At 54.9% G+C, this 25252-nt stretch overlaps 2 protein-coding genes across 10 annotated transcripts in view; both read left to right on the top strand.

The window, feature by feature from the left end:
- The first annotated feature begins 1231 nt into the window (after positions 1 to 1231).
- LOC128792048 (collagen alpha-2(I) chain-like) lies at positions 1232 to 8654 on the top strand. Of its 2 annotated transcripts, XM_053950132.1 has the most exons (3): positions 1232 to 1326; positions 7857 to 7915; positions 8101 to 8654. In XM_053950132.1, exons 1-3 carry the CDS (start codon positions 1307 to 1309, stop codon positions 8652 to 8654), a joined length of 633 nt encoding a protein of 210 aa, XP_053806107.1. In that variant the 5' UTR covers positions 1232 to 1306. The 2 variants fall into 2 exon arrangements, with proteins under 2 accessions (XP_053806107.1, XP_053806108.1); XM_053950133.1 differs by lacking the exons at positions 1232 to 1326; positions 8101 to 8654 and adding an exon at positions 1925 to 2563 and having other exon boundaries at positions 7857 to 8008.
- PDE4DIP (phosphodiesterase 4D interacting protein) overlaps positions 8562 to 25252 on the top strand; it is a 28481-nt gene continuing 11790 nt past the window's right edge. For 4 of the 8 annotated variants that reach the window (XM_053950118.1, XM_053950120.1, XM_053950122.1 and 1 more), the window contains exons 1-16: positions 11995 to 13328; positions 16772 to 16891; positions 18412 to 18531; positions 18774 to 18866; positions 18980 to 19195; positions 19716 to 19874; positions 20230 to 20343; positions 20578 to 20715; positions 21009 to 21188; positions 21421 to 21615; positions 21940 to 22083; positions 23060 to 23138; positions 23667 to 23755; positions 23930 to 24046; positions 24492 to 24629; positions 24955 to 25070. In XM_053950118.1, the coding sequence (XP_053806093.1) occupies positions 12180 to 13328; positions 16772 to 16891; positions 18412 to 18531; positions 18774 to 18866; positions 18980 to 19195; positions 19716 to 19874; positions 20230 to 20343; positions 20578 to 20715; positions 21009 to 21188; positions 21421 to 21615; positions 21940 to 22083; positions 23060 to 23138; positions 23667 to 23755; positions 23930 to 24046; positions 24492 to 24629; positions 24955 to 25070 (3167 nt within the window). In that variant the 5' untranslated portion in view covers positions 11995 to 12179. Of the gene's footprint in view, positions 8832 to 9263; positions 9341 to 10009; positions 10134 to 10209; positions 10365 to 10637; positions 10756 to 11994; positions 13329 to 16771; positions 16892 to 18411; positions 18532 to 18773; positions 18867 to 18979; positions 19196 to 19715; positions 19875 to 20229; positions 20344 to 20577; positions 20716 to 21008; positions 21189 to 21420; positions 21616 to 21939; positions 22084 to 23059; positions 23139 to 23666; positions 23756 to 23929; positions 24047 to 24491; positions 24630 to 24954; positions 25071 to 25252 lie in introns of those variants that run through there. The other 4 variants (XM_053950124.1, XM_053950123.1, XM_053950119.1 and 1 more) reach the window with 4 other exon arrangements.

The following is a 25252-nucleotide window of genomic DNA, read 5'->3' on the forward strand; positions in this document are numbered from 1 at the left end:
TTTGTCAGAGCCAAAGCAGAATCACCCCATCACCACAGGACCTCCTCCTTCTTTCTTGCCACCAGCTCTGTGGTTCTCCATCCATACAGGTAACACAGAGGGTATGAGAGGAACCCTGAGCCCTCCCCCGGCTCCTTGGTCATCATTCCACACAAGGGCAGACTCTGCTTGGTGGCAAGTGGGTGGCCATGGGGGACAGCTGGTTGATGGGCTGTGGTGGTGCAGGACAGAGGAGAATGGGGCCAAGCAGCAGGGAATTATGGGGAGGGTCCCTGCAGAGAGAATGGGGCTGGGGAGGAGTCAGGGGCAGTGCTGGTATTGGGGTGTCCAGCAGGTAAAGGAGTTGGGGCTGTCAAAGGGGACGGGGGTTATTGGAGCTGGATGGGGAGTGGCAAAGAAGAGGAAAGGGGTGGGGGAGATTGGGGGTGATTGGCTGAGATGGTGGGTGTTCAAGGGGATTTATGGGGATCAAGGGAATGTCCCAGTGGAGGACTGGGAAGTCATGGACAATTAGAAAGTAAGTGAGGGTGTTGAGGGACTGGAACAGTACCCGGGGACTCATGGGGTTCTGGGGCGGCAAAGGGAATTGGGGATGCCACGTTTGGATGGAAGCATCCAAGGACGACTGGACAGGTAATTGGGGTGTCAGGATGGATGTTTGAGGGTGCCATGGGGTATCTTGGCTAATCGGGTGTCTTTTAGGGAGGCCTGAAGTTGGGAGAAGGACTGAGAGGGGAGAGGAAGGGATCATGGATTGTTCTGGGTGACTGAAGTGCGAGGAAGGATTGGGGCTCAGTCCAGAGGAACTGGGTGGAGTGGGGAATTGGGGCGGGGGCGTGGATGTGTCAGCCGGGACAGGATGGTGCCTGGGTGAGGGACGGCTGGAGAGATTAAGGGTGGATGGAGAGACGGATCAGGGAGAAGGCAGAGGGAGGGAGAGGGGAAGGAAAGATGCAGGGTCAGAGGAATGGAGGGAGGGAGGGAGGGAAGGAGGGAGGGAGGGAGGGAAGGAAGGAAGGATGCGGGGTCAGAAGGAGGGAGGGAGGGGAGGATGCAGGGAGGCAGGGAAAGATGAAGGATGGAGGCAGGGAGGAGGAGGAGCAGGAGGGGAAGCAGAAGCGGGCGGAGCCCGCCGGTGCCGCAGAGCCGCCTCCCCGGCGCACGCTGGGCCGGCTCGGCAGCGCCTGCGGGGAGCCGGCGGCCCGGCCCGGTGCCCCGGTGGCCGGCCCGGTGCTGGCCGGCCCGGTGCCGCCGGTGCGTGGCCCGGTGCCACCCGGCCCGGTGCGGCGGAGCCCGGCGGGGCAGGATGCGAGCCCCGAGGCGGAGGTGAGGAGCGCGCGTGACATCCGCGTGTCCGGGGGGATGCGGGTCGGGATGTCCGCGTGTCCCGGGCACGCGGGGGCTGCGTGTGCCCACGCGGGGCTGTCGTGATGCCGCGACAGGTTGAGGCCCAGGAACCCCCGACGCCGGTGCCGCCGGGATGCGGGCGGGATCAGAGTGTGCTCCCTCGGGGCTGTGCAGGGCCGGACGCCCCCTGGCCCAAGCCCCGTTCCCTTGGGTCGTGGATGTCCCTTCCTGCTGCTGGGGTCCCGCGGATTGGGACTAGTGGCGAGGCTTTGGGACCTCGGGTTGGTGGCTCTCTGGGCCCTGCACCAGGCAAGCCCAAGAGAACTCGGGAGCCGCCGGTGTGCACGAAAGGGAGCAGGAGTCCCTTGTCCAGCACTGGGGACTGGTGTTCGCTGCCCTGTGCCACGGGGAGCTGTGGGTGTGGGGGCAATCCGTGTGCCAGATGAGAGGCCAGGAGCTGTAGGGTGCTGTAGGATCCTGGGCTGGATCCTGAGCCTGCACCATCACTAAGCTGTCCTCGGTGCGCTGGGCATGTGAGGTGTGCTGGGCCAAGCACAGCCCTGCAGGAAGGGCTTCAGGGTGCTGGTGTTGGTGCGGGGAGCTTGGCTTGCCCCATCTCCCCAGCCCCGTTTTCATGGCCCCTGCTCTTGCCCCTGTTGTGCCCATGCCCGACTCCGCGCCGAGCCGCTGGCCTGCCCGTTTGTGCCGGCAGCTCTCCGGGGCTGCCGGGCCCCGGGAGCTGCTCCGACTGCCACGCCTGCGGTGCCGCGCCGGGAGCCGCCCAGCCCGGAGCGTGGGTAGCGCCAGCCGCAGCTCCCCCCGGCCGGCCGTGCTCAATGAAGACCTTGTTGCCGTGCCCCGTGCGCCGGTCGGCGGGTGGCCGTGCCGTGCGCTCCGTGCTGTGCTCGCACACTCAGACAGCCACCGTGTTTGGGGACGGCTGTCCCCGCTCCACCTCCTCCGTGGTGGCACTCCGCCCCTGCTGAGACATTTGTGCCGACGAGTCAGCGGGGAGCTGGATGGGCCACGCTCGGCATCTGAGTTGCCACACTCTCCCTGGCCTTTCCCGGCCCTCGCCACAGCCCCTCTGCCAGCCTGGAGCCACTGGCACGCAGTGGTTGCTGCTGAGCACGGGGCTGGCGCCTGCCGTCCATCCCTCCATCCATCCCTCTGTCCATCTGTGTCCCCGCGGGTGGTGATCCAGCAGCAGAAGGAGGTGAGTTGCTGTTGCTGGGTTCTAGTACCCGGTGCTTTGGGAGTGCTTTACCCCAGGATGCTTTCCCCATGGGCAGCAGCCACTCTCACACAGCCCATGTGCCCCTGCGCTGGCTGCCAGCCCTTCGTTGTCCCCTCTCCCCGATGGCAGCCCAGGGTGCCAGTGCTGATGGGTGGCTGCAGTGGCCCTGATGCGATGCCGTGGAGATGCTGTGAGTCAGTGAGTGCTCTGAGTCAGGGCCGCGTGGTGCCCCTCGTGCCAGGGCTTGGAGGTACATGGGGGTGGGTGGGCAGTGCTGCCCAGTGAGTGGGGGGCCCCAGGGCTGAGCCCCCCTCATTCTGTGCCGTGCCGGCAGCTCTGCTCCGTGCTCCAGGCTGGCATGAAAGGGCTCTTGTCCTCCTGCAGCCTCAGCAGCACAGCAGTGGCCTCCCCTTCACAGCAAACAAATTCCCAGTGTTGGGCACGGGGAGGGGGGAGCCCCCACTCAGCCCAGCCAGCCGTGGCTGTGGCAGAGCCCTGGGCTCCTGCTGGCCCAGCATCCCATGGCCAGGCATGGAGCTGCCGCTCTGGCTGTGTGGGGGTGCTGGCTGGGCAGCAGGACTTTGGGAAAGCGGGAGCCCAGAGCCCACAGGCAGCCACTGCCCTGGGATGGCCCTGCCTCAAGGGTGGCCCGGAGCAGTAATATTTTGTTTCCCAGGCATAATGCTATTTTTGGGTTGTTAAGACCACTGCCAGGGTCCCAGTCTGAAGCATTGTAACCAGCACAGGATGGCCTGGTATCAGCCAGTTGGGTATTCCCCCGAATAGTCTCACTCTGTCCTTTCCTTTATTCTTTCCTTATCTGTTCCACATGTGTCACTGCCCCACCAGGGACAGCAAGCCCTTCTCTAGACAGGAATATCTTGTTCCAGTGTCACTGAAAGAGTGGCAGCTAATGTCTAGTGTTCCCTCTGTCTCTTCCAGCCCGTTTTGACAGATTAAAAAGGGAACTGCGTACACTGAACCCCCATTCCCCATAAATATATATGGTATATATTTATGGTATATGGTACCATAGGTATATGGGAACAAGCTGATGGCACAACCTCAGTTCTCTTAATAATAATTCTAAAGTTCCCAGAACTTGCTGTCGCTCCTTTATGTTAGGTAGATTCTGTCCATGTTCTGTTTCTTCTGGGGTTTGCAGGAGTACGGAGGTGGCTTCTTTAATCCAATAGACTCACAGGAACTTAACCTCCTGCTTGGGGCCCTGATGCTGGCACGTAGGACTTCTCAAGGTTCGCATTTTTCCTTGTGGGCAAAACCACCAAAGGGTACCCAGAAAGGGTATTCTCCAACCAAGTTGATTAGAGAGATGGAGCACCTCTATAAGGGAATTTGAGAGAATTCTCTCTGTGTGACAATTTGGCTTCTTCAGCCTGGAAAAGAGAAGGGTTCAGGGGCACCTAATTGTGGCCTTCCACTACCTGAAGGGAGACCACCAGAAAGATGGAGGGAGACTTTTTACAAGAGTGTGTAGTGACAGGGCAGAGGGAATGGCTTCAAACTGACAGGGGGTAGGTTTGAATTGGATAGTAGGAAAAAATTCTTTACTGTGAGGGCGATGAGACCTGGCCCAGGTTGCCCAGAGAAGCTGTGGATATTCCATTGCCAGAAGTGTTCAAGGTCAGGCTTGATGGGGCCCTGAGCAATGTTGGCTAGTGAAGATGTTTCTGCCCATGGCAAGGGGGTTGGAAGGAGATGATCTTTAAGATTCCATCCAAACCAGGCCACTGGGATGATTCAATGAGGATGATGACATCATTGATCTACTGATAAATTGTGACCTTTGGTGGGTCACAGGTGTGGCTAAGACTTTGCCAGGGCTTTATGAGCAATAGTGGGAGAGTGTTTATACCCTTGGAGCAGCCTATTAAAAACACACTGCACTCCCAGGTGAAGGTGAATGAAGCCCTGTTGTGTTCCTGGAGTGGAATCACAAAAAAACATATCTTTTACATCCAGGGTTGCCATCCATGAGTGGGGCACTCCCTGAAATGAGTTACCAGTTCCTCGATATTTGGCACAGCAGTGGCTAAAGGCTCAGCATTGACATTGGCATCTGTCTTTTCTCCAAATCTGGTCCCACCCTATCTATGTGCCAGTAATCAACAGGTAACTGCCATCTCCCTTCCAGTTTTTAGCCAAACTGGTGAATTTCATGGGGTGAAAGTTTGGCAAATTATCAGTCGGTGAATTACACAAGGAGTGGGCTCTGGAGCTGATTTGTATATTTCCAAACCAGGTGTAACTTCAGGAGATCAATTTCATGCTGCAGCAGAGAATTGTGTCATGGTACATTGGCAGCTTTTGAATGAGGGAGGGTAAGCACCCTGTGGGGTGAATGTGGGATCTGGATTTCTTTTAGGGTCAGGGTTAATGGGAGGACCAAACGTTGCTCTGCATCAGCTGCCAGGTTTGGCTTCTCAGAACATTGAAACCCAAAATGTTTTCATTGTGATCTATTGCTACAAAGTGAGAGGAGGACATGTGCTTATCGCCTGGGAGCCATAAATTAGCCTTGGTGGTTTGGCATGTAGCACTTGTTCTGTTCACTACAGTGATTTCAACTCTGTCCAGTTTTTCAGTGTCCTGCTCTGTTAATACTGGAATTTGTGTTCCCTTATCTATTAGAAATGTCATTAATAGTTGAGGAGGCCCACCTGGAATCAGAATGTTTGGGCTGTTATTATGGGTGCACTGGTAGGATTCCACCTGCTGAATTTCAGTCCAGCCTGGCTTATGGCCACAGCACTTTTCAAACTGAATCAGATTGAATGGGATTGTTTTTCAGCTATGATTTCCCACAATTCCCACAAGGTTCAGTTGTCTCTTCTGTTTCTATAATGCATCTGCCTTCATACTCAGGGGGATTTGAAGGAGACAAAGAATCATCTTCTCCCAGTTTTCTGTCATTTGGGTCACCCCATATGTCTCCATCCTGTTCCTCAGGGAATATGATTAGTTTTCTAATCTGTATGATGTCAGGGGGATCAGGAGCTCACACAAGCATCATCTCTACCTCTTCTTCCAATTTTTTTTTCCTCCTTCTCTTCCTCTAAATGTTTCTGCAGTTGCTTTTCCCTATTTTCAGCTGTGGCCGAGTACATTTTAAGTTGCTCCTTTTCTGATTTCTGCCATTTTTTAGGAGAGAGGGTGCTCTGATTTCCTTTTGTACACAAGATGAGAGACCCTGCAATACTGTGCCAACAATTACTTTACTGCTGTTTTTCCAACATTTTTGGGCCCATTCTATGCCCTCTCAGGATGGTGCACACTTGTGTTAAACCAAGTAATAATAATAATATGCAGAAACTTAGCAAGGTGTCCCTGGCTTGGGACAAGGGAGAGAAGAGTAGCCCATTGACTGTATCCAAGGTATTTTTGGGTCTTTCTCCTAACCAGGTGAAATTTTTATCCTCCTTATGTATAGCCCAATCTTATCCCCCTCCTCCTATGTTACATGTGGCATGATCTAGGTGGAGAGTTGAGTAACAGAGTAATATATGTAGCAGCATGTATTTCATTAAGCTTCTTTGCCTGTGCAGTGTTGTGTGTTTCATTATTTAAATAATCCTTAATCAGGAAGAAGTTACTTTTTTTGGTCATGGTGTCCTTCAAAGTCCCAGTCATAGGACTTTGATCCACTCTGTGCAGTTTTTCAGAGCCAGGGCAGGATGATCTTATCTCACAGGACCTCCTCCTTTGCCCAGCTCATCCTTTTTTCTGTCAACTATTTTCCCCATCTGCAAAGTTAACAGTGTAGGCTGTAGATGGTAAGCAAGCCTTAGCCCTTGCCTGGCTCCTCAGTCATCACCCCGCAGCAACCCCAGGATTTGGGGTGTTGAACTGTCTCCATGGGTATTCTGCCTCTGAGCATTGCGTCTCCTTGTGCATCAAGCATTTGGCCGTGATCCCTCCTTGCTCATTGTGCCTCTGGGTATTGCCCTTCTGGATGTGAAGCCTTGCATATTGTGTCACCGGTTAATGTGCCTTTTTGGGTATTTTGCCTCCAGGGATATCATGACCCTGAGCACTCTGCTTCCTTAAGAGTTGTGCATCCTTGTGCATCCTGAGTGTTGGATGTTTTGCCTCTGGGTGTCACGGCTGGGGCACTGCTCCTCCTGGGGTGTCATGCCTCCAGAGTCACACCTCCCTGGACATTGCGCCTCTTGATCTCCTTAGGGTTCTGGTTATTGAAATTTGGGTGCCTCTGGGTTCCACACTTCTGGGTAAGATCCCCCTGGGCACTGCACCTCTGGCTGCTGTGCCTGCAGGTACAACACCTCTGGGTGCTTTGGGTATCATACTGGTTATGGTGTCTGGCAGGGCACACAGCCATGCCTGACCAGTGCTGGTGTGTTTAAAGTCATCGTGCCTCAGTGTCCCCTCCATGACGGGCTGTTGCTGCAGGGTCTGTGGCACCCTGTGTCTGCCTCTCCTGCTCCCTGCCAGGCTGGCAGTGCTGTCCCTTGCTGCAAGGTGCTGGTGTGGTGTGCAAGGCTCTGGGGACATGGTCCCAGGGCCCCTACCATGGCTTGTGCCACAGGAATGTGCTGGCCCTCCTTGGTTGTTGGGGCTCAGGCTTGTGCATGTGGGCAGGGCACTGTGCCCACACTGATGCTGGGACAAGTGCCCACCTCCCTGGGACCCCACCAAAAAGTTGTCAGGCTGAGATTAGAAAATAAACATTCTGATTTCTTTAAAAGGAGAAAAAACCCCAACAATACAGGGTTGTTTTTTTTTTTTTTTTTTTTTTTGTTTTTTTTTTTTTTTGTTTTTTTTTTTTTTTTTTTTTTGTCGTGTTTCTCTTTCTTTCTTTTAAATCACGAAATGACTCACACTTCTGAGCTGAAAATAAACCCGATTACAAGCTGGTGAGCCATGACAGCACGGAGGCACAGGGTCCCTCCAAGAGCAGCCAGGGCCAGCCGTGCCCCCAGATCCTCCCCTGGGGGCTCTGGGGGGCTGCTCTGGGGGCTCAGGTGGCCCTGACAGGGCTGCTAATGGAGCTAAAGTGCTGCTGAGGGGACACTGCCATCTGCACAGCCCCCAGGGCCTCGTGTCTTTGCACTCAGAGCCTCTGCCCGGCGGCTGTGGGGACGCACACGTGTGTGTCCCCACGTGTGCGCAGACACCAGCGGCACCCCTGTCACCCTCCCGGGCCCCTCGGGCACAGCGCGGGGTGGCACAGCGGGGGCCCGGCCCGGACCCCGGTGCTGTGCGTGACACGGCCGTGTGCTGCTCTCCGCAGGGAGCCCTGCAGCAGTGACACTGTGCCAGCCGCGCTCCCCGGAGCCAGACGCATGGCGGGTAAGGCACCCCGAGAGAGCCGGTACCCTGCACGCCCCGTCCCCGGGCTCCGCATCGCCCCGGGGGTGGCCGAGGGCTTTCTGGGCCCCGAGGCGTCCCCTTGTCTCGCCTCTTCTGGGACGCACACGAGGTGCGGAGCAGCCACTTTGCTCGTCTGACTGCTGCTCGCCCTTGCTCCCTGCCAGCTTCCCAAGAAGGGCTGTGGGGTGAAGGTGATGAGGACGCTGTGCCAGCCGAGCCGAGGGGGTCCAGCGGCCCCCCGGGTGCCCAGCCCCAGCCTGACCCCTTGGTGCAGACGTGTCTCCTCCGGGATCTGGAGATGGGTCCCCTCGCCCACACGCAGACCTTGCGGGACTTTGAGCAGGTGAGACCGCGGGGCGCTGGGACCCCGCATGGCGCCGCCACGGCCCTCCCGGCACTGCCGGGTGCTTGCGGGATTCATGCCGGGTCCGCTGGTCGCAGCAGCGGGGTGTGGAGCGCAGGAGGGGCGGCGGGGCAGGCGGTGGTGGCAGAAGGGGCCGAGCCCGGCCGGGCGCCACGCTCCCCTCACCGCCCTCACGGCTGCGGCGCGTGGGGGCCTCCGGGGCTCGGATTTCACCAACCCGCTGTCCCCGCTCCAGCGATTCCTCAAATAGCTCTGGGAGGCGGAAAAAAAAGAGGAAAGGGAAAGCAGCGGGGCCAGCGACGGGAGCTGCGGGCGGGCAGGGAGCCTAGGCTGTGTCCCGGCGGCGCCATGTGAGGGGTGCCGGGATGCCCGCCTCATGGAGCGCCGGCCATGGCTAACGGGTACCGCACGCTCTCGCAGCACCTCAATGACCTCAAAAAGGAGAATTTCAGCCTCAAGCTCCGCATCTACTTCCTGGAGGAGCGCGTCCAGCAAAAGGGCGAAGACAGTCGGGACGATGTCTACCGGCGGGTGAGTGCCTGTAGGGGACGGGGTTAGGGGGTTTCCTCTCTTTTCTGGGAAAGAATGGGGTGAGGGGAGTGTAGTCGTGGGGCATGCCAGGGAGGGCTTCGGGCACTGGGGTTGGAGGAGCTGCTCTATGGGAGTTTGCCCCTCGTTTCCTTTGACAGGAGCCAGGAGAGGGTTGGGGAGGGCGTCCCCAGCCCGATGGGGTGCCTGGGGTGGGTGGCAGTGCAAGTTTGGGGGCACACAGATGGAGTGGGTACACCCCATCCCGGCTCCAACGGGCTAAAATACCACCTGTGCCACTAACTGACAGGAGCACCCAAAGCCCTGCCATGGCGTGGGGGTCCCCCACACCACTTCTTCATTCCCATGGGCAGAGGGGCTGGGGTGTCCAGGCAAGCGTGAGGGCATCCTACCCACCTCTTTCCTGCTCCATAGAACATTGAGCTGAAGGTGGAGGTGGAGAGCCTGAAGCGGGAGCTGCAGGAGAAGCAACAAGCCCTGGACAACACATGGTGAGTGGGGCTGGCCAAGCCCCTCACCCCGGGGCAGACCTGGTGCCCGTGCCCCACCTGTGGTGGGTTCGTGGGCATGGGCACGAGGGATGCCTGCCTGCATCCTGCCCGTAGCAGGCAGTAGAGGGGCCTACAATGGGGCTTGCAATGGGGTTTGCAATGGGGCTGGGCACCCACAGGGCTCCTCTTACAGCCCTGGCGCCGGCCAAAAATAAAAGACAGCACCTGTTTGGTGGGGGAGGGCAGCGCTGTGCCCAGGGGCCACGGCATGGGTGTCTCACCGTGGGGCACCGATGGCGGGGGGCCAGTGGCACAGCAGCTGGCGAGGCCCTGTTTTTGGGAGTGTGTGGGGAGTGCTCTGGTGGGTCAGAGCCTAAACATGGCCTGGTGCTGCCAGAGGAGTGGTGTCCCCGGGGCAGGACGTGGGGGAAGCCAGGCTAAGGGCACCCGGAGTGCTACAGATCACCTAGCCCAGGTGGTTTGGGGTGGAAGCTGTCACAAAGGCTGTGCTGTGCCGTGCCGTGCCATGCTGCACACTGCCAAGCCATGCCGTGCTGTGCCAGGCCATGCCATGGGAGATGCCATGCCATAGCAGGCTGTGGCACACCGTGCTGTGCCTGGCCATGCCATGCCACAGCAGGCTGTGGCACACCGTGCTGTGCCTGGCAGGGTGGCTGCGGAGAACCAGACAAGCCGCAGCCAGGCCGCGCTCCGGCAGCAGTATGAGGAGCGGCAGCGGGAGTCGGAGCACGTCTACGAGCTCCTGGAGAACAAGATCCAGCTCCTGCAGGAGGTGAGTCTCAAGGGACGGTGGGGACCAGGGAGGAGCCAGGGGCTGCTGCCTGGGGGCTCATCCTGCTGCCATGCAGGAGGCCAGGCTGGCACGGAGTGAGGCCGAGCAGGCCACGGCGCTGGCCAGAGCTGAGGCAGAGAGATGCCGGGAGCTGACAGAGAAGCTGAAGGAAGCGGCGAGGACAAAGCAGGAGGACAGGACCGACAATGGCTGTGGCTCCATGGCCCAGAGGTGGGTGTCCCAGATATGTCTCCTCTATGCTGCCAGCCTGTGTGCTGTGCCAGTTCTTGGGGACCACCAAGGGGCTCGTGATGTGCATGATTGAGGGGCTGAACATATCTGATGGGATGCAGGGGTCACCCCAGTGGGGCAGAGCTGGGCTGTGGGGAAGGGAGAACAGTCCTGGGGCTGCTCTGCTTTGCCCCAGATATTGATCTCTGTCCCCAGTGTCATCCCATGGCCATCCCAGTCCCTGAGCATCCCATGCCCTTTTGTCACTTTCAGGAGGATCGAAGAGCTGACCCAAGAGCTGGCCGCCAGCAACCAGCTCGTGGAAATGCTGTCAGCAGAGAAGCGTGACCTGCAGCAGTTCCTGGAGGGGTCTTCAGTCATGGAGGGGCAGGCAAGTGGGCAAGGGTGGGGAGACCCCAAGGAGGAGCACATCCATCCAGGGCCTGCCTGGTTGTTGTCGTCCCTGTCCCCTTGTGGGGCTGTGGCCAGGGCTGTGCTGTGTTCAGCCTGGCAGGGTTGGGTGATTGCCAGGAGCTGGGAGGAGCTGTGGGGCTCAGAGGGACACGGTGTGAGCTGTCAGGGGACAGGCCACCAGCCTGTGCAGTCCTTCTGAGGGCGTTGGTGCCACTTGCTCCCGTCTGCCATTTAAATCCCAAGTCTTAAAATACTCCTGGCAGCCTGGCATGGTGCCAGGCAGGATTTTGGGGCTGTGAGAGATCAGAGCGGCATGTTCCTGGCAGCTGCACAGCTCTGGCCGTGCTGGATGTTGGTAGCATGGCGCTGTCCTGTGCGGTGCTCCTGCAGGGACCCTGCTGTTTGCCCACCAGGTGCCATGGGCTGCTGTACAGGTGCCGGTGGCACTGCGCTGCGGGGACGTGCCCACCCACGCTGCCTGCTGGGGCTGGGCACTGGGGCATGGCACTGCCACTGGCAGGGGCTCCTGGTGCTGGGACAGGCACGGGGATGAGGATCCAGCACTGGGACAAGGATCCGGCACTGGGACTGGGACAGGTGCCACATTGGGACGGGGATGTGGCACAGCACTAGGGTGGGGACCTGGCACTGGCACAGGCACAGGCACTGGAACGGGGACGTGGCACAGGCACTGGGGTAGAGACGTGGCACTGGGACAGGCACTTGCATTGGAGCCAAGCACTACTCTGTGTGTGTGTGTGTGTGTGTGTGTGTGTGTGTGTGGCTCTGGCACTTGAGACTGGATCCTTGCGCTGTCGCGTCGCGATCGGTCACTGTCGTCGTCTCTGTCGCGACCCCCGGCGCTGCCCGTGTGCCCGGGTGTGGCACGGACCGCCACTGCGCTTGCGTAAGCGGGCGTGGCAACTACATATTCCGGCAGGCATTGCGGGCCTTGCGCATGCGCGAGAGGCCGGGCTTGCCCGCCATCTTGAAATCTGAGCCAGAAGCCGGGCGCCGCCGTGGCAGGAGCATCCTCGGCTCGGGGCGGTGGGGCCGGGGCGGGACGGGCTGGGGCAGCCCGCGGTGAGGGGCAGCCCCGGGGACGGGGGCTCTGAGGAGAGAGGGGGCAGCATCGGGGGCTCGAGCTGTGAGGCGAGGGAGCAGCATCGGAGGGGCGGGGGGGGGCCAGCCTGGACAAGGGGGGCAGCCCAGGTGTGGCTGTGAAGATGTGAAGGAGGTGGCGTAGGGTGGGATCTTTCTGTTGCACCACGCTAAAAAGAGGGGATTGGTGCGGTGAGACGTGCCACCGGGCTCAGGGATTGAGGGAGATGTGCTGACCTCGGGAAGGTCTCCTGAGAGCCCGCAGGAATAGGTTTGGATGCCGGGAGGGAGGGAGGGAGGATGAAGGATAACTGCCGGATCTGCGGCCGGGAGCTGTGCGGCAACCAGCGGCGATGGATCTTTCACACGGCGGCCAAGCTGAATCTCCAGGTGCTGCTCTCCCACGTCCTGGGCAGGGAGCTGTGCCGGGACGGCAGGTCCGAGTTTGCCTGCAGCAAGTGTGCCTTCATGCTGGACCGCATCTACAGGTTCGACACCGTCATCGCCCGCATCGAGGCCCTCTCCATCGAGCGCCTGCAGAAGCTGCTGCTGGAGAAGGACCGTCTCAAGTTCTGCATCGCAAGCATGTACCGCAGGAACAACGACGACTCCGGCCCAGAGGACAGGGCTGGAGAGGGGACTGTGGACCTTTCCAATCTGCCTGATGCACGGTACGCTGCCCTCCTCCAGGAGGACTTCACTTACTCTGGCTTTGAATATTGGATGGATCAGGAAGAGCACGGCCCGGAGCCGCACAGCTGCCACGGCTCCGAGGGGGCAGGGAGCCGCCCGCGGCGCTGCCGGGGCTGCGCTGCCCTGCGTGTGGCCGACGCCGACTATGAAGCCATCTGCAAAGTGCCCCGAAAGGTGGCCAGGAGCATCTCCTGTGGGCTGTCCAGCCGCTGGTCAGCCAGCATGGGCAACGAGGAGTCGTCTGTGTGTGATGTGGCCGAGTCCACCAGCTCCAGGGTGGCTGTGGATGGGGACAGCATGGAGGAAGGCACACCTGCATCCTCTCTTGAATCTCTGGACACCACCGTGGAGGCCAGCCCTCTGCAGCAGAAGGATGAAGATGCAGATAAGGGGGTGAAAGGGAATGGGAAATGTGACGATTTCTCGGATGATCGCGTGACCCCGAGCTCTTCACTGAGCGGGAACAGGCTGGAGCTGGCCCTCAATTTGATCAAGACTTTGGACTACAAACCCCTTCAGAGCCCCCGAGGCAGCCGACTACCTATTCCTGTGAAGTCCAGCTTGCCCCCTCCCAAGCTCAGCCGTGACTTGGCAGATGGCAGTGCTTCTGCTGGCTTAGCATGTGCTAGTTCTGCCTTCCTCAATGCAGACAGAAAATCGTTTTCCAGAGCTCCTTTGGGCCTTCCCCTGGAAATTTCTGAGCTGCAGGAGCTGTGGGATGACCTCTATGAGGATTATATGCCGCTGCGGGTACAGGTAGAGGTCACAGTGCCGCCCTTCCATTCAGCATTGTCCTCGTGGTCCAGTGCTGAGCCCACTGGGGATTCTTCTGTGCTGAGATAATGCAGACAGCCACGTGTGGCTGATCGGGGGCTAAGAATAGGCAACTCGGTCCTTTTTAGGTGTGCTGCCTCTCAGTCATTCTCTTGTCTCCCATTTCCTCCCGGTGTTCTGGGAAATGAAGCCTCTCCCCCTCCCTCAGCCCTCCCTGACAATGCAGCCTGCTAGGTGGGTCTAAGCTCTTTGTCATTTTCCTACTGAGAAAACACCAGTTTCACTTCATCTTTAGGCTTAAAGTCGGTGTGGCTTTTATCCACAACTAAAGGGAGTATTTTAAGCTTCTGGGCATGTGTTTTCCAGCAGATGTGTTTTCTTTGTGCCTGAGTAATGGCTGGAGTGTGGGGAACGCCTGCCTCCAGCCCTGCCTCTGCAGGTCAGGCCTCAGACCTGCCGAACGTGCAGAGCCACCCAGGCATCTGTGGCGTGTGCCCTGAGGAAAAGGTGTTTTCCTTGCAGGTGGATTTGTGCCAGAGGATGACTTTAGGGTTGGTATTCAAGATAATTGGTTTATTTTCTGATCCTTTGAAAAGATCTATCAATTAGTGGCAGGTGTTGCTGAGAGGGGATGAAAGCTCCTGCTTTTGGGATGCTGTTATCTCTCTTGATAGCAGTCCTAGCTCCAGGTTGCCTCTGTTTTGCTTGCTTTAATGAAATGTTCTTTAGTATGCAGTCACAAAGCCGGACTCCTAAGTTCTTTACCACTTCCAGTTAATGAATAGAAGGCTTCAGTCAGGTTCAATTCTGGAATAACCGTGTCAGCCTAATTGCATTCCCGTTAGCAGCCTTAGTGCTGCCTAATGCTGTAGGTAGCCCCGGGGGATTAGGAAAATGCTCGTTTATTACTATGGCAACTGTGGCAGTGCTGAATTGCTCTTGCTCTTTAGCCGCCGGCTTGCTGTCCCATCTGCTCAGGCGTTTCCCGGAGCTGTGTGCTTTTTTCCATAAAAGCCTGCTCGAGAAAGGATGCTAGGGAGGAACGCAGGAAAACCAGTTTTCATCTGGAGCACAAAGGCATGGCGCTGGCAGCTGAGGATGTGAACCAGGGCATGGTGTCATTTGCTGATGGTTCTCACTGCTAGGGGTGTGTTTGCAGGACAAAAATGGGCTTTCTCTGAACAGCGTGGCGTGTTTGCAGGTTGGCTTTGTGTCACACATGGCCATCCTCTTCTAGGAACTGTATTTTGAGGAGTTTCTCTAGCCTCTGCCATCCGACCGGCCCTGCCAGGAATTTATGCTGCAGGATATTTTACTGCCAGTTCCTTGCCGTGACAGCAGCAGCTCTTCAGTGCAGGGTCTGGCTGAAGGGGGAAGGGCTTAATCCTTCGGATGGCTTTAAGAGCAAAAGTGGGAAGGCAGATGCATCTAGTAGGCAGAATAGTTCTTGCAGAAATGATTTTTCTTTCGGTTTGTAAAAGCAGCACCCTTCCTGTAAGTCAGATGTTGCTTCTGTCCAGCGATTCCTGTGCATAAATGTGAAAGGAATATCTAGAACATATAGGACCACAGTTCTCTTACTGCCTTTGCAGTTCTTTAAATTTATGGAGCATTCTGGTGTCAGGGCATGTGACCTTGTAGGTACCGTCTTCCCGGGGGTTTTCTTGAACCAACAATTCCTCCCCTTCCCCACCACAGCCCCAGGGAGGTGGCACCAAAGGGAGCCTTTGTGAGACACTCCCGCAGCTGCAGCTGCCTGCAGTGCCCTCCTGACAGCCAGGCTCTTCCTCACTGTGCTGGGCAGTGTGAGCTTGGCAGGCTCAGAGAGTGCCGTGATTATTATTTTTTAAAGAAGTGTTCTGTTGGGGTCAGTGTGTGCTGGGGCTGCTGGGGCTGTGCTGAGGAGAGATTGGCAGTAAAATGCCGATGTTGGAGAGGTTGACATGGCTGCAGGGAGGCACAAGGGAGGCAGCTTGGGCTTTGGAACTTTGGACTCTGGAGCTGGCTCTGCATTTCCCCTCCCTGCTCTTAGCTCTTTCCAGGTTTTCTGCCTTTTTTCTTTTTTCTTTTTTTTTTAATCATGTAAAAATTGAGGAAATGTGTTTTCCCTTTCCCCCCCTCTGTTTTAATCAACCTTATTTCAAAATAGCTGCTGTGACAGATTCCAGCAGCTCTCCCTGTCTCATCCAAAGCCTTCTGGCAGAGAAAATTTGTAATCACCATGACTGTAAGTTTTCACTGAAATCCTAACAAAACATCAGGGTAAAGGGAGGTGTTATTTCTGTCTGTGAGAGGCAGTGCACAGATCTGAGGGAGCTCCCCTGTGCTGCATGGATTCCCCACAGACAGCGTTTCTGTGGCCACTGAGGATGAGGATTCAGCCTGACAGGGCTAATTGGAACTGACTGTTGTGGCTGTGCTGCACTGCCTGGAGCTGGTGCTTGTGTGTGTGCTCCAAAAAGCCCTGCCACAGTTCCACGGCCTCTGTGCTGCATCCCTGCAGCCCTTTCCAGGGCTCCCTTCTAGAGCAGGCACCAGTGCAGTCAGTCTTGTGTCACTGATAATACTTAGGAATACTGAAGGAGCCCTGTGAGGGCTGCAGAGAGTGGCTGGGATGGAGTGCTGCCCTAAGGAGTTAACTCACTGGGCGGGGGACAGCAAAATTGTAAGGAGGGATGACAAGGGATTAGTGTTGTGCTCAGCCAGCCGGCTCTGGCAGGCCACGTGTCACAAAGTAGGCTGTTTACCTTCCCAATAAATGGGTATGTGTCATGAAAAAAAATCTTAGCTGTGGCACTGAATTTGCTCCTGTTTGAGGAGCTGCAAGGAATTGTACACGGTGTGGGTGCTGGAACACGGGAAGCGGTGAAGGAGAGCCCAGAAGATCACAAGTGGAGGGGTTCAGAGCAGGATTACTGCTAGGTCGTGGCAGGAGGGGAGCTGGCGGGAAGGATTTAAGGTTGTAAGCTTGATAAAGACACAGAAGCTCAGCAGAACATGGGAACCATTTCAGTGTGGGTTTTGAAGCTTTTTTAAAATGCCAGCAGGGCACATAGGAAGGAGAGCAGGTTTCAGGGATATGGCTTGGGTGTGGGGAGAAGATCCAATATTAGCCCACAGACAGTGGTTAGAGCTAAACAAGCTGCTGGGCTCGTGGTGCAGCAGTGAGGAGAGACAGGGAGCCCAGTCAGAGCCTTGGGGCACCAGGGCACTTGTGGCAGATGAGGCAGAGAGCTGCCAGGTGCCAGCTTGCCACCCCAGTGAAGGGAGACACGAGCAGAATGATGTCTCAGAGCCAGTTAGAAAAGCACACAGGGCGTATTTAAACCCATGCTGCAGGGTCTGTGATGGCTGACAGCTAAAGAGAAGAAGCCAGTGCAAGAGTTGATCCATTCTCTCATTTTTTACTGTTTCTCTCCTTTCAGAATTTGCAAGATGAACAGCAGCAGCCAGCTCCAGGTAGCACTGCAGCAGGGGAGCACGTGTCCAGTGTGCATACAGCAGAGCTGCAGGGCAAAATCCAGCACTTTGAAGCTGCCAACAAGGTATTTCTTCATGAAGAGCACATCCAGTGCTAGTGAGTCTGGTGTGGTTAGTGTCAGAGGGTGGCTCCTGGCCTGGCTGGAGGCAGGTACCTGCACCTCTCTCCCGGCAAGGTTGTGTGATTCACAGTGCTATTGTCTGCTGTCAGCTTCAATTAAAGGCATTTGCTTTTTTTTTTTTTTTTTTTTTTTTTCCTGCAGCTGGGCTGTGTAAATTTTCCATATTTAATTTTGCAAATCATTATTTTGAAAGAATTTTCCACTTGCCTGGTGAGTCTTCCAGGAGCTGGTGAAGGAGATGCACAGGGCTGTTTCCTTGTCTCTTGGATTTGCATGGGCTGAGCCTGGTGTAGGAGAGAGGGAGTCCTGGTTTCATTTCCATTTAAATACTTGGGAAAGAAACATGTATTTGAGTTCTCTTGAGGCAGATCAATAGTAACACATGTTGAGAAGGGTATTTGTTCTTAATTATGCTCTTGAACTCTAAGGTAAATTATATCCTCTGGAAAAATGCTCAGGTTAAATGTGGAAAAAAAAACTGGGATGGAATATTTCTTTAAATCTGGGGATGGCCATAAAGTGCTGCCTGGACTGCAGAGCTTGATGGAAATAGAGACCCAGGGCCCAGTAAATGCAGTTAGAAGTGTTGAAACAGGTTAGGGGGAGTGTCTCAGAGAAGAGATAAGAGGACAGGTGTATCAATGGATGAACAACAGGAGGAAATTATGTGGCAGCTCCAGCTCCAGAGGTTGAGTCCTGAGTAAGTTCATAGGAAGAAGTGTATCATCCGCTTCGAGACTGCCAGCAGGCAGCATGTTTAAAAATGCTAATAAGCACTTGTTTAACTGCACAACATGTCCTGTGTCATGGGCTTTATGGTGAAAGCAGCAAACTGTCCTGAAACTGAGTGGGTAGTGTTCTCTTAGGGTGAGAGTGTCAAAGGCAAAGGTTTCTCAGGTCATAAGCCAGCCATGGAGACTGGTGAGAGGTTCCCCTTTGCTTTGCAGCCATGCTGTTGGGATGCTGGCACTGGCCAGGCTCTTTTGTGCTGAAGCCAGAACTTAATGCTAAATAAGCCACTGATTTGATCAGTGAGTGTGGAGCTTCTTCCTGCTGATACTTTGCTTTCAGATTTTTGGGAGGATTTTGGGCTGAAGCAGTCCCTTTCCTTTGGAGTAAAGAGAAACAAATGATAGAAACTGGGAGGGAGGGCTGTGGGGCAGCCTGAGTGAGACTCTCCTGGAGTATGTGGGAGGCAGTGTGGTCTGTGAACCTAAGCCTGGAACCTCTGCCCTGCACCTGAGGGAGCAGAAGCACTGCAGTAAGTCCTGTGAAGGGCCTTTGTGTTTACTCACCGGTCCCCACCCAGCTCCAACCGTGTTTACAGACTCTAGAGGGAGCCACGTTGATCTCGATGTGGTCAACACCAGGGCTGTATGGAGTAAGGTGTGGAGGGAGTCTTAAGGGTGTTTACATAGAGCATTAAGCAGGATTAAATAAACTCAACCTAATTCTGTCTTTAGTTGTTACAGGAAAAGCTGAATGAATTGAATTTTGAATTAAAATCTGCTCAAGAAACATCACAAAGGCAAGACCGTACAATCCAGAGTCTGAACGAGGCCCTGAAGAGCAAAGAGAGTAAGGTAATAGTTTAGGGTGGGCAGGGTGGTGCTCACAAAAACGCTGTGAACTGTGCTCTAGCCCTGTGGGCAGTGGCTGAGAAGGAATGCTTGAGCCACTGCTTGGCATCCTGCATCTCAGTACATTATTTCTTGCAAAGCCTCTTTCATGTGGTGCTGAGGTGTCATCATCCACGCTGGAGGCTTGGGATGGGAGAGTTTGTGCTTGGTTTGCCACTGACTGGGCTTCCTGTGCTTGGGCTCAGACAGAGGAGCTGTACCACATCATTGAAGGGCAGAATGAGACCATGGCCAAGCTGCGGGACATGTTACACAGAAACCATCTGGGACAGCTGCAGGTATGTCCTGGCAGGCCTCAGATACATCAGGTTTCATTCTGCAGGGATCCTGGTTTTTAATCCCTCACGTAAAGAGAAGCTCTTGAGTTTCTCTGAATCTTGCTTTTTGGTAGGTGTCAGAGAGCCCACTGTCACCCCAGGAGCAGCAAATGTCACCGCTTGATCTTCAGAACGCACTTTTCTGCACCAAGCTGGAGGTGCAGAGACTGAAGAGAGCTCAGCACCAGAAAGAGCATCAGCTGGCTGAATCCAAGAGAGCAACCCAGCTCCTAGAGACCACGGTCCATGAGGAAGAGCAGCAGAAAGAGGCAGCCTGGAAACACAATCAGGTATGACAGGCACTTAGCCTGGAAGTTTCTGGGTTTACATGACTAAGAAGCACTGAGGTGGTCAATACTCCGCTCTCGTTCATAATTCCTGCTGACAGCAGACTGGGCACACTTGCCTAACCCCTTGTCACATGTGGCAGGGAAAATTCTCCAGCCTCCTTAGTGTCATAGCTGAGGATTAAGAATCAGCAAAGACCCTTGATAGTGGGTATGTTGTCACTTGAACATCACTGGCAAATGTCCCATGGTGCAAATGTCCCATGTCTTTTTGTGATGTTCGTGTCCCCTGCTGCACAGCTTAGCTGTGATTGACTAAAGCTCTGCCTGTGGCCACAGCATGGGGTTTAGATGGATGGATACCCTGGGCAATGAAATAAATTCAAACACCATGGCAGTGTGTTTTGAGATACGAAAGTTGTAGCCTTGCAGATAGCTGTTCCCACAGCCCTTCCTCAGACTGGCCTACTGTTTATGGTTTAGTTGATGACTGAATTCCAAGATATGTGCCTTCTCCTTGCAGGAGCTGCGTGCTGTGGTACAGCAGCTGCAGGCAGAGCTGCAGGACAAGGCTCAGCAGATTGAGACTTTGGAGTGGGAGAAAAGCCGTGAGCTGCAGGCCCAGGAGCAGAGAGTTCAGCGTTTGACTCAGCAGCTGGCTCACAAGGAGCAGCTTCTGCAGGTGAGATGCAGAAAGATCTGAGTTGAGCATAATTAAATGGAGTCCCTGATCCTGCTTTGGTATTTGTCCATGCAAAAGTAGCTTTCATGCTTGTCCTTTGAGGAAAGGAAGTAAGGAGAGGCTTCTGGGCCGCCAAGGTAAGGAATAAGGCACAGGTATCTGCGTACCTCAGCCCACAGCAATGCCTGGTGAGCCCTGGCAGGGGCTAGTCAGCCAGCCCCAGGTGCTGGGACTACCACCCTTTAATATGAAGGCTAGAGCAAGCATCAGGTAGTTATCCCTGTGTGCTGCTTTTGGGGGTGGGGGAGATTTCTGTACTGTCAGTTGTACTAGGGGGTGTGTGTGTGATCTCTAGGAGTCCAGGGAGCTTCTGCAATGCCAGCAAAGCTTGGAGAAGAGCCCTGCAGCCATGAATGCCATGTTGGAGAAACTGCAGCAGCGTGTCAGTGACAGGGATGCTGCTCTGGAGGTGAGCACATATTGTAGGTAATGCTTCAGCTGTCCCTGAGGCTCAGCCTTTGGCTTACCTTCAGCCCCAGGCTGACCCCAGGGGTGACCATATCTTCTGCATGCTCTTCATGGCTCATCCTGTGAGAGGAGTCCCCCTGGCAGGGCGAGCTGAAGCCTGTGGAATCCAACATACAGAGAGTGTTGGCTGCAGAGCCCCACCACCCCATTCTGAATGATCCCCTCTGTCACACAGCGAGCAGTAGATGAGAAGTTCTGTGCCCTGGAGAAGAAGGAGCAGGAGCTGCAACAGCTGCGTGTGTCCATGCGGGAGCGCGGCAGTGACCTGGAGAGGCTGCGCAGTGTCCTCCGCAGCAACGAGGCCACCATCCATGTGAGTGCTGGGACCTGGGCCTGCACAGCCCAGCCTGCCTGTGGGGACATGGTGTTAAACACACCTTCCTGTGAATGCCCTGGGGACAGTGTCTGCAGGTGTTTGGCTTCCTGGCCTTGTGTGTGGGGCAGGTTCCTGAGGCACTCTTGTTTCTGGGCTGGGCCTGGAGGACACCTGGAGCAGATGGGTGAATCTGTGTGACTCTGCTAGCAGTAGAGAGAGTATTTCCAGTTTTGTTTAATTCAGGATTAAGTTTCTGTCCCTGCTTGATCTGCTTCTGTTGTGGTACTCAGAGCCTGGAGAGCCTCCTGAAAGCCAAAACCCTGGAACTGGAGCAGGTCTCAGCAACCTGCCAAAACCTCCGCTGGCTCAAAGAGGAGATTGAGGCCAAATCTGGCAGCAGGCAGAAGGAGCAGGAGGGGATCATCCAACAGCTGCAGACCTGCCTGCATGACAGGAACAAGGAAGTGGAGGTAAGGCCTCAGCTTGGCTTCCTGAGCCTTCAGCCAGTTTGTCCATAGGGAGAGTGGCCCCAAACCAGAGGCTGCTGCCTGCCTCACCTGAAGCTGCGCTCAGCGTTTGGAGGCTGGCTGCTTCTGGCACTTGGACATACCTGTGCCTGCTGACACTGCTCGCTCAGCTACACGCAGGCTGGAGAGTCCTTGAGCCACTTCCAGTCTCACTCCTTTCCTCCCCCTTGCTCAGGAGCTTACAGCAACTCTGCTGTGCAAGCTGGGCCCCGGGCAGAATGAGGTAGCAGAGGAGCTGTGCCTGCGTCTCCAGCACAAGGAGAAGATGCTGCAGGATCTCCTCAGTGACCGGAACCATCAAACCACGGAGCATGATGCTGAAATTCGGGAGCTGCTGCAGGCTCTGAGCACCAAGGAGCAGCACAGCAGGGTGAGTTTTGTGCAGTGCCACAGTGGGAGGCTGAGGTGGGTGGCACTGACTTTTGTTAAGCAAAGAGAAGCCCTGGAGAGGACTGAGAGAAATGGAGGAGTTTATTCCTCTGTACATGGGAGGCTGGAGAGCAGAAATGGGAGGGCTGCACTGGAGTGGGTGTGAGGGGCCAGGAGCAGTGACTACCAAGCTGGTTTGCAGAGCACTTGGAGTCTCCAGTGACAGATAAATATTGAGATGGTTTTCCTTAGTCTCTAAGGAAAAAGAGGGACCAGGACCCTACCCCTGGTCATGGCCCTATCCCTAATTTTCCCCCTCAATCAGGTAGCTGCAGAGAAGATGGCTCAGGCTTTGGCTGAAAGGAGCTGTGAGCTACAACTGCTGCGCCAGCACGTGTTGGGGAAGGACCCTGTTGGGACCCAGTCAGCTGGTGCTAGGCCATTGAAGCAGGACAAACAACCCATACAAGTAAGAATCATGCACTGTAGTTCTCTGCCTGCGGCCTTGGGGCTTCAGAAAGAACTGATTGCCACAGAAAGAAGTAGGAGAGAGAAGAGCACCACAGAGAATGATAGAAATGAAAGTGGGATTACTGAAAAGACTTCCTATAGGAGGAGAAGAAACTGAGGAGCAGGAATGCTGCCTGAATGTTCTGATCTTGATTTCACCAGCCTTTGTCACTCAGTGTCTCTTTTTGTTTTGATGGAGCAGTAATTTAATCCCCGGGGCATGTGAGAGTATGAAAGATATCCACCCTTTGACCTTCTAGCATTGACCCACTCCTTCCTTGGGTTGGGCTGCCTTGCTGTATTGTAATCCCCTCCCTGACACTGTCACATTCTGGAGGGCACAAGAGAGCTAAATTTAGGTCCCACTAATTCTTGGCAGAGCCTGCTGGCTGTTTGCTGTCTCTTCCACAATTGGAGTTGGTATTTTTAAAGCAGCTTTGCTAAAACCCCCTTTGAGGCTGAACACAGCTCCAAGGCTGCATATGCCATGGCTCCTACTTGAGCAGCTGTTAATGGTTTATTGGTGAGCTGACGTGTTGAATGTTTTTAAGCAGCTGTAAACAGGTTTCTATTCCCAGCCCTAGAGACTTCCAGGGATGTGTTTTCCTTCCCGCCTGGTCTCTTTGGGCTGCATCTGAGATAAAGATGAGTGTCAGTTGAAAGATGGTCTTGCTGCAATTGAGTGAAATCTTTAATCTTTACTGTGAAGACACTTGCTGCCAGCAGCTTCCCAGTGCCAAATAAAACAAGGTCCTCTTCCCCACACATACAACTTCTAGGTGCAATTCACTTGTTCCTGCTGCCTGGCTATATCCTCTTCATTGTTTTTTCACATTTTAGAGGTGTCAGCAGAACAGCCAGCAGCTTTGCTGCAGTCCTGGGGAAGCTGTGTGTTCCCCATGAAAATGCAAACCTGCAGACTTTTATGTTTCCAGGAGATACTGCAAAGAGCTTGTGGAGCTACAGCCATTGCTGGATCCCCGCAGGAAGACAGCAGCTGCAGGACAGAGGGAGGTGAGTGTGGGACAGCTTCTTCTGAGGTCCCCAGTATGACTGGGGCTTTCTGCTGTGGGGGAAACATGATTACATAAAACTGTGGAAGAGTAGAGAACTTTGAAAAAGAGAACTTTGAAATAGAGCTCTGCTTCTCTTCTGGGTGATGTCTGAGAATGGGAGTAAGGGAAAGAGAAAGGTTGCTGTTGGGTTTGAGATGAGGTGTTTCTTCTCAAGATCTGATGCTGTCCACTGGAGAGTTTTTGACTTTGTTTCAGGCTGAGCTGAGACAAGTGTTTAACTGTTCTGGGTTTTGCCTTGGAACCAGACACACAAACTTTGCCAGGGGTAATACAGCAAGCCTGTGATGTTGCTGTTTTTTTTCGGCTGCTGTTGAAAGATCAAGCGAGGAAGAAGAGCATTTACTGAGAAACAGTGTGATAGGGAGCACAAGCATCAGGGCCCTGTCGTGCCAGAGAGGGACTGTGTGTGATCCTGGGGTCTGAGCTGGCACACGGTGTTCCTGCAGTAAGCAAGTTGTCTTTGCAGTTACAATGTCAGCAGCAGAACTGGAGAAGGATCTTGTCAATGCCAAAGAGGAGCTGGAGCTAATGGCGAAGAAGGAAAGGGAAAGCAGGGTGAGCTTGTGATGGAGCCTATGCTGATCTCCTTTGCTTTTGGGAGACCTTAGGACTACCCCTCACTGGAGGTTTTGGACCCTACTCTTGTGAGGGTACCCCCAGTGAGAAATGGGGGCCAGCAGGGGGTGTTGGCTTTCAGAAGTCTCTGACGGGCTTCTCTTCCCTCTGCAGCGGGAGCTCACTGCTCTCCAGTCTGTTGTGGCCACACAGGAGGAGGAGCTGCAGGTGCAGGCCTCAGATATCGAGTCCTTGACCAGAAGCATCCAGATGAAAGAAGACCTCATCAAGGTGAGATGCTGTGCTAGACTGGGGGAGTTCCACCTGAGAAGGCTGCAGAGGAGTCTCTTTGTCCCCCACATCCTCAGAGCAACGTGGCTAAACCAGGTGCTATTGCTGCTGGCTTGCCTCTGGGTTCCTTTGGCCAGAAGGTAAAGACCCCAAACTCCCAGACTGTTCTTATTTGGTGTTTTTGCTCTTTCTGTACCAAACACCCTCCTTCAAGTCCTTTAATCAGAATGCACCCTTCTTGTGTCCCTTCTTGGTTCTTACTGAGCACTCTGCTCTGTGCCTAATCCACTCTCGGTGCTTCGGCATTTTTTTCTTAGAAGACCTGGATCTTTCTAAACAATGGAAACTTCTGGCAGTTGCATTCCAGGGAGGTTTGCAAAGGCCCAGCTGTCTTTGTTACTGATCCCTTCCTCACTGAGCTTTCCTACTGTTCGTTGGGTTTCAGGATCTGCAGATGCAGCTGGTGGATCCTGAAGAAATTCCAGCCATGGAAAGACTGACACAAGAAGTGCTGGTGCTTCGGGAGAAAGTGGCCGTAGCAGAGTCCCAAGGACAGGAGGCTACTGGAAACAGAAGGCAACAGGTAGTGTGCCAGCGGGGCAAGCTTGGATGTGTTTGTATTTCTGTTGGCACTCGGTTATGAAGCTTTGTTTTCAGCCTTTAGATAGGCCAGGATGTGCTTGTTCTTGGAAGCTGGCTGCATGTGGTTGTAGGAAAACAGAGAAGATCAGCTTTCTTTAGCACTTGTCCAAAGAGCAGAGGCTTTTGGGAGTCCAGGGATGACATGGACCAACTTGGACACAAGCAAGAGAGGAAAGAAAAAAAACCCAGTTTGTCAGGGGCAGCTAGATAACGTCCTTTGATTTCTGTCTCTGTTTAAGAGCTGCACCTTGTCTCTTCTCTCCAAGCAGTTGTTACTGATGCTGGAAGGGCTGGTGGCTGAGAGGAATCGGTTAAATGAGGCTCTCCAGGCAGAGAGGCAGCTCTATGGCAGCCTGGTGAAGTTTCATACACACCCAGACAGGTGAGTGAGGCTGCCTTGTCTCTGTGCTGCCCTGCTCTGCCAGTGGGGCAATCCCTGAAGCAAGGATCATTCTGCAAGTCTTGAGAGTTTTCAGTGGGGGAAGAGGGAGTCTAGGCAAAGGATTACCCAAATGCCTCTTTGAGAGTCCAAGTTTTAGGCTGCCTTTTTCCCTTGAAGAGGCT

Source organism: Vidua chalybeata, chromosome 9, assembly GCF_026979565.1.
Source record: "Vidua chalybeata isolate OUT-0048 chromosome 9, bVidCha1 merged haplotype, whole genome shotgun sequence".
Taxonomy (NCBI): Eukaryota; Metazoa; Chordata; class Aves; order Passeriformes; family Viduidae; genus Vidua; species Vidua chalybeata.

Excerpts from the sequence above, each read along its gene's own strand:
- LOC128792048 (XM_053950132.1), top strand. The coding sequence starts at position 1,307 with ATGCGAGCCCCGAGGCGGAG. Across the intron at positions 1,327-7,856 it reads ATGCGAGCCCCGAGGCGGAG|GGAGCCCTGCAGCAGTGACA; the intron begins GTGAGGAGCGCG and ends TGCTCTCCGCAG. Across the intron at positions 7,916-8,100 it reads CGGAGCCAGACGCATGGCGG|CTTCCCAAGAAGGGCTGTGG; the intron begins GTAAGGCACCCC and ends GCTCCCTGCCAG.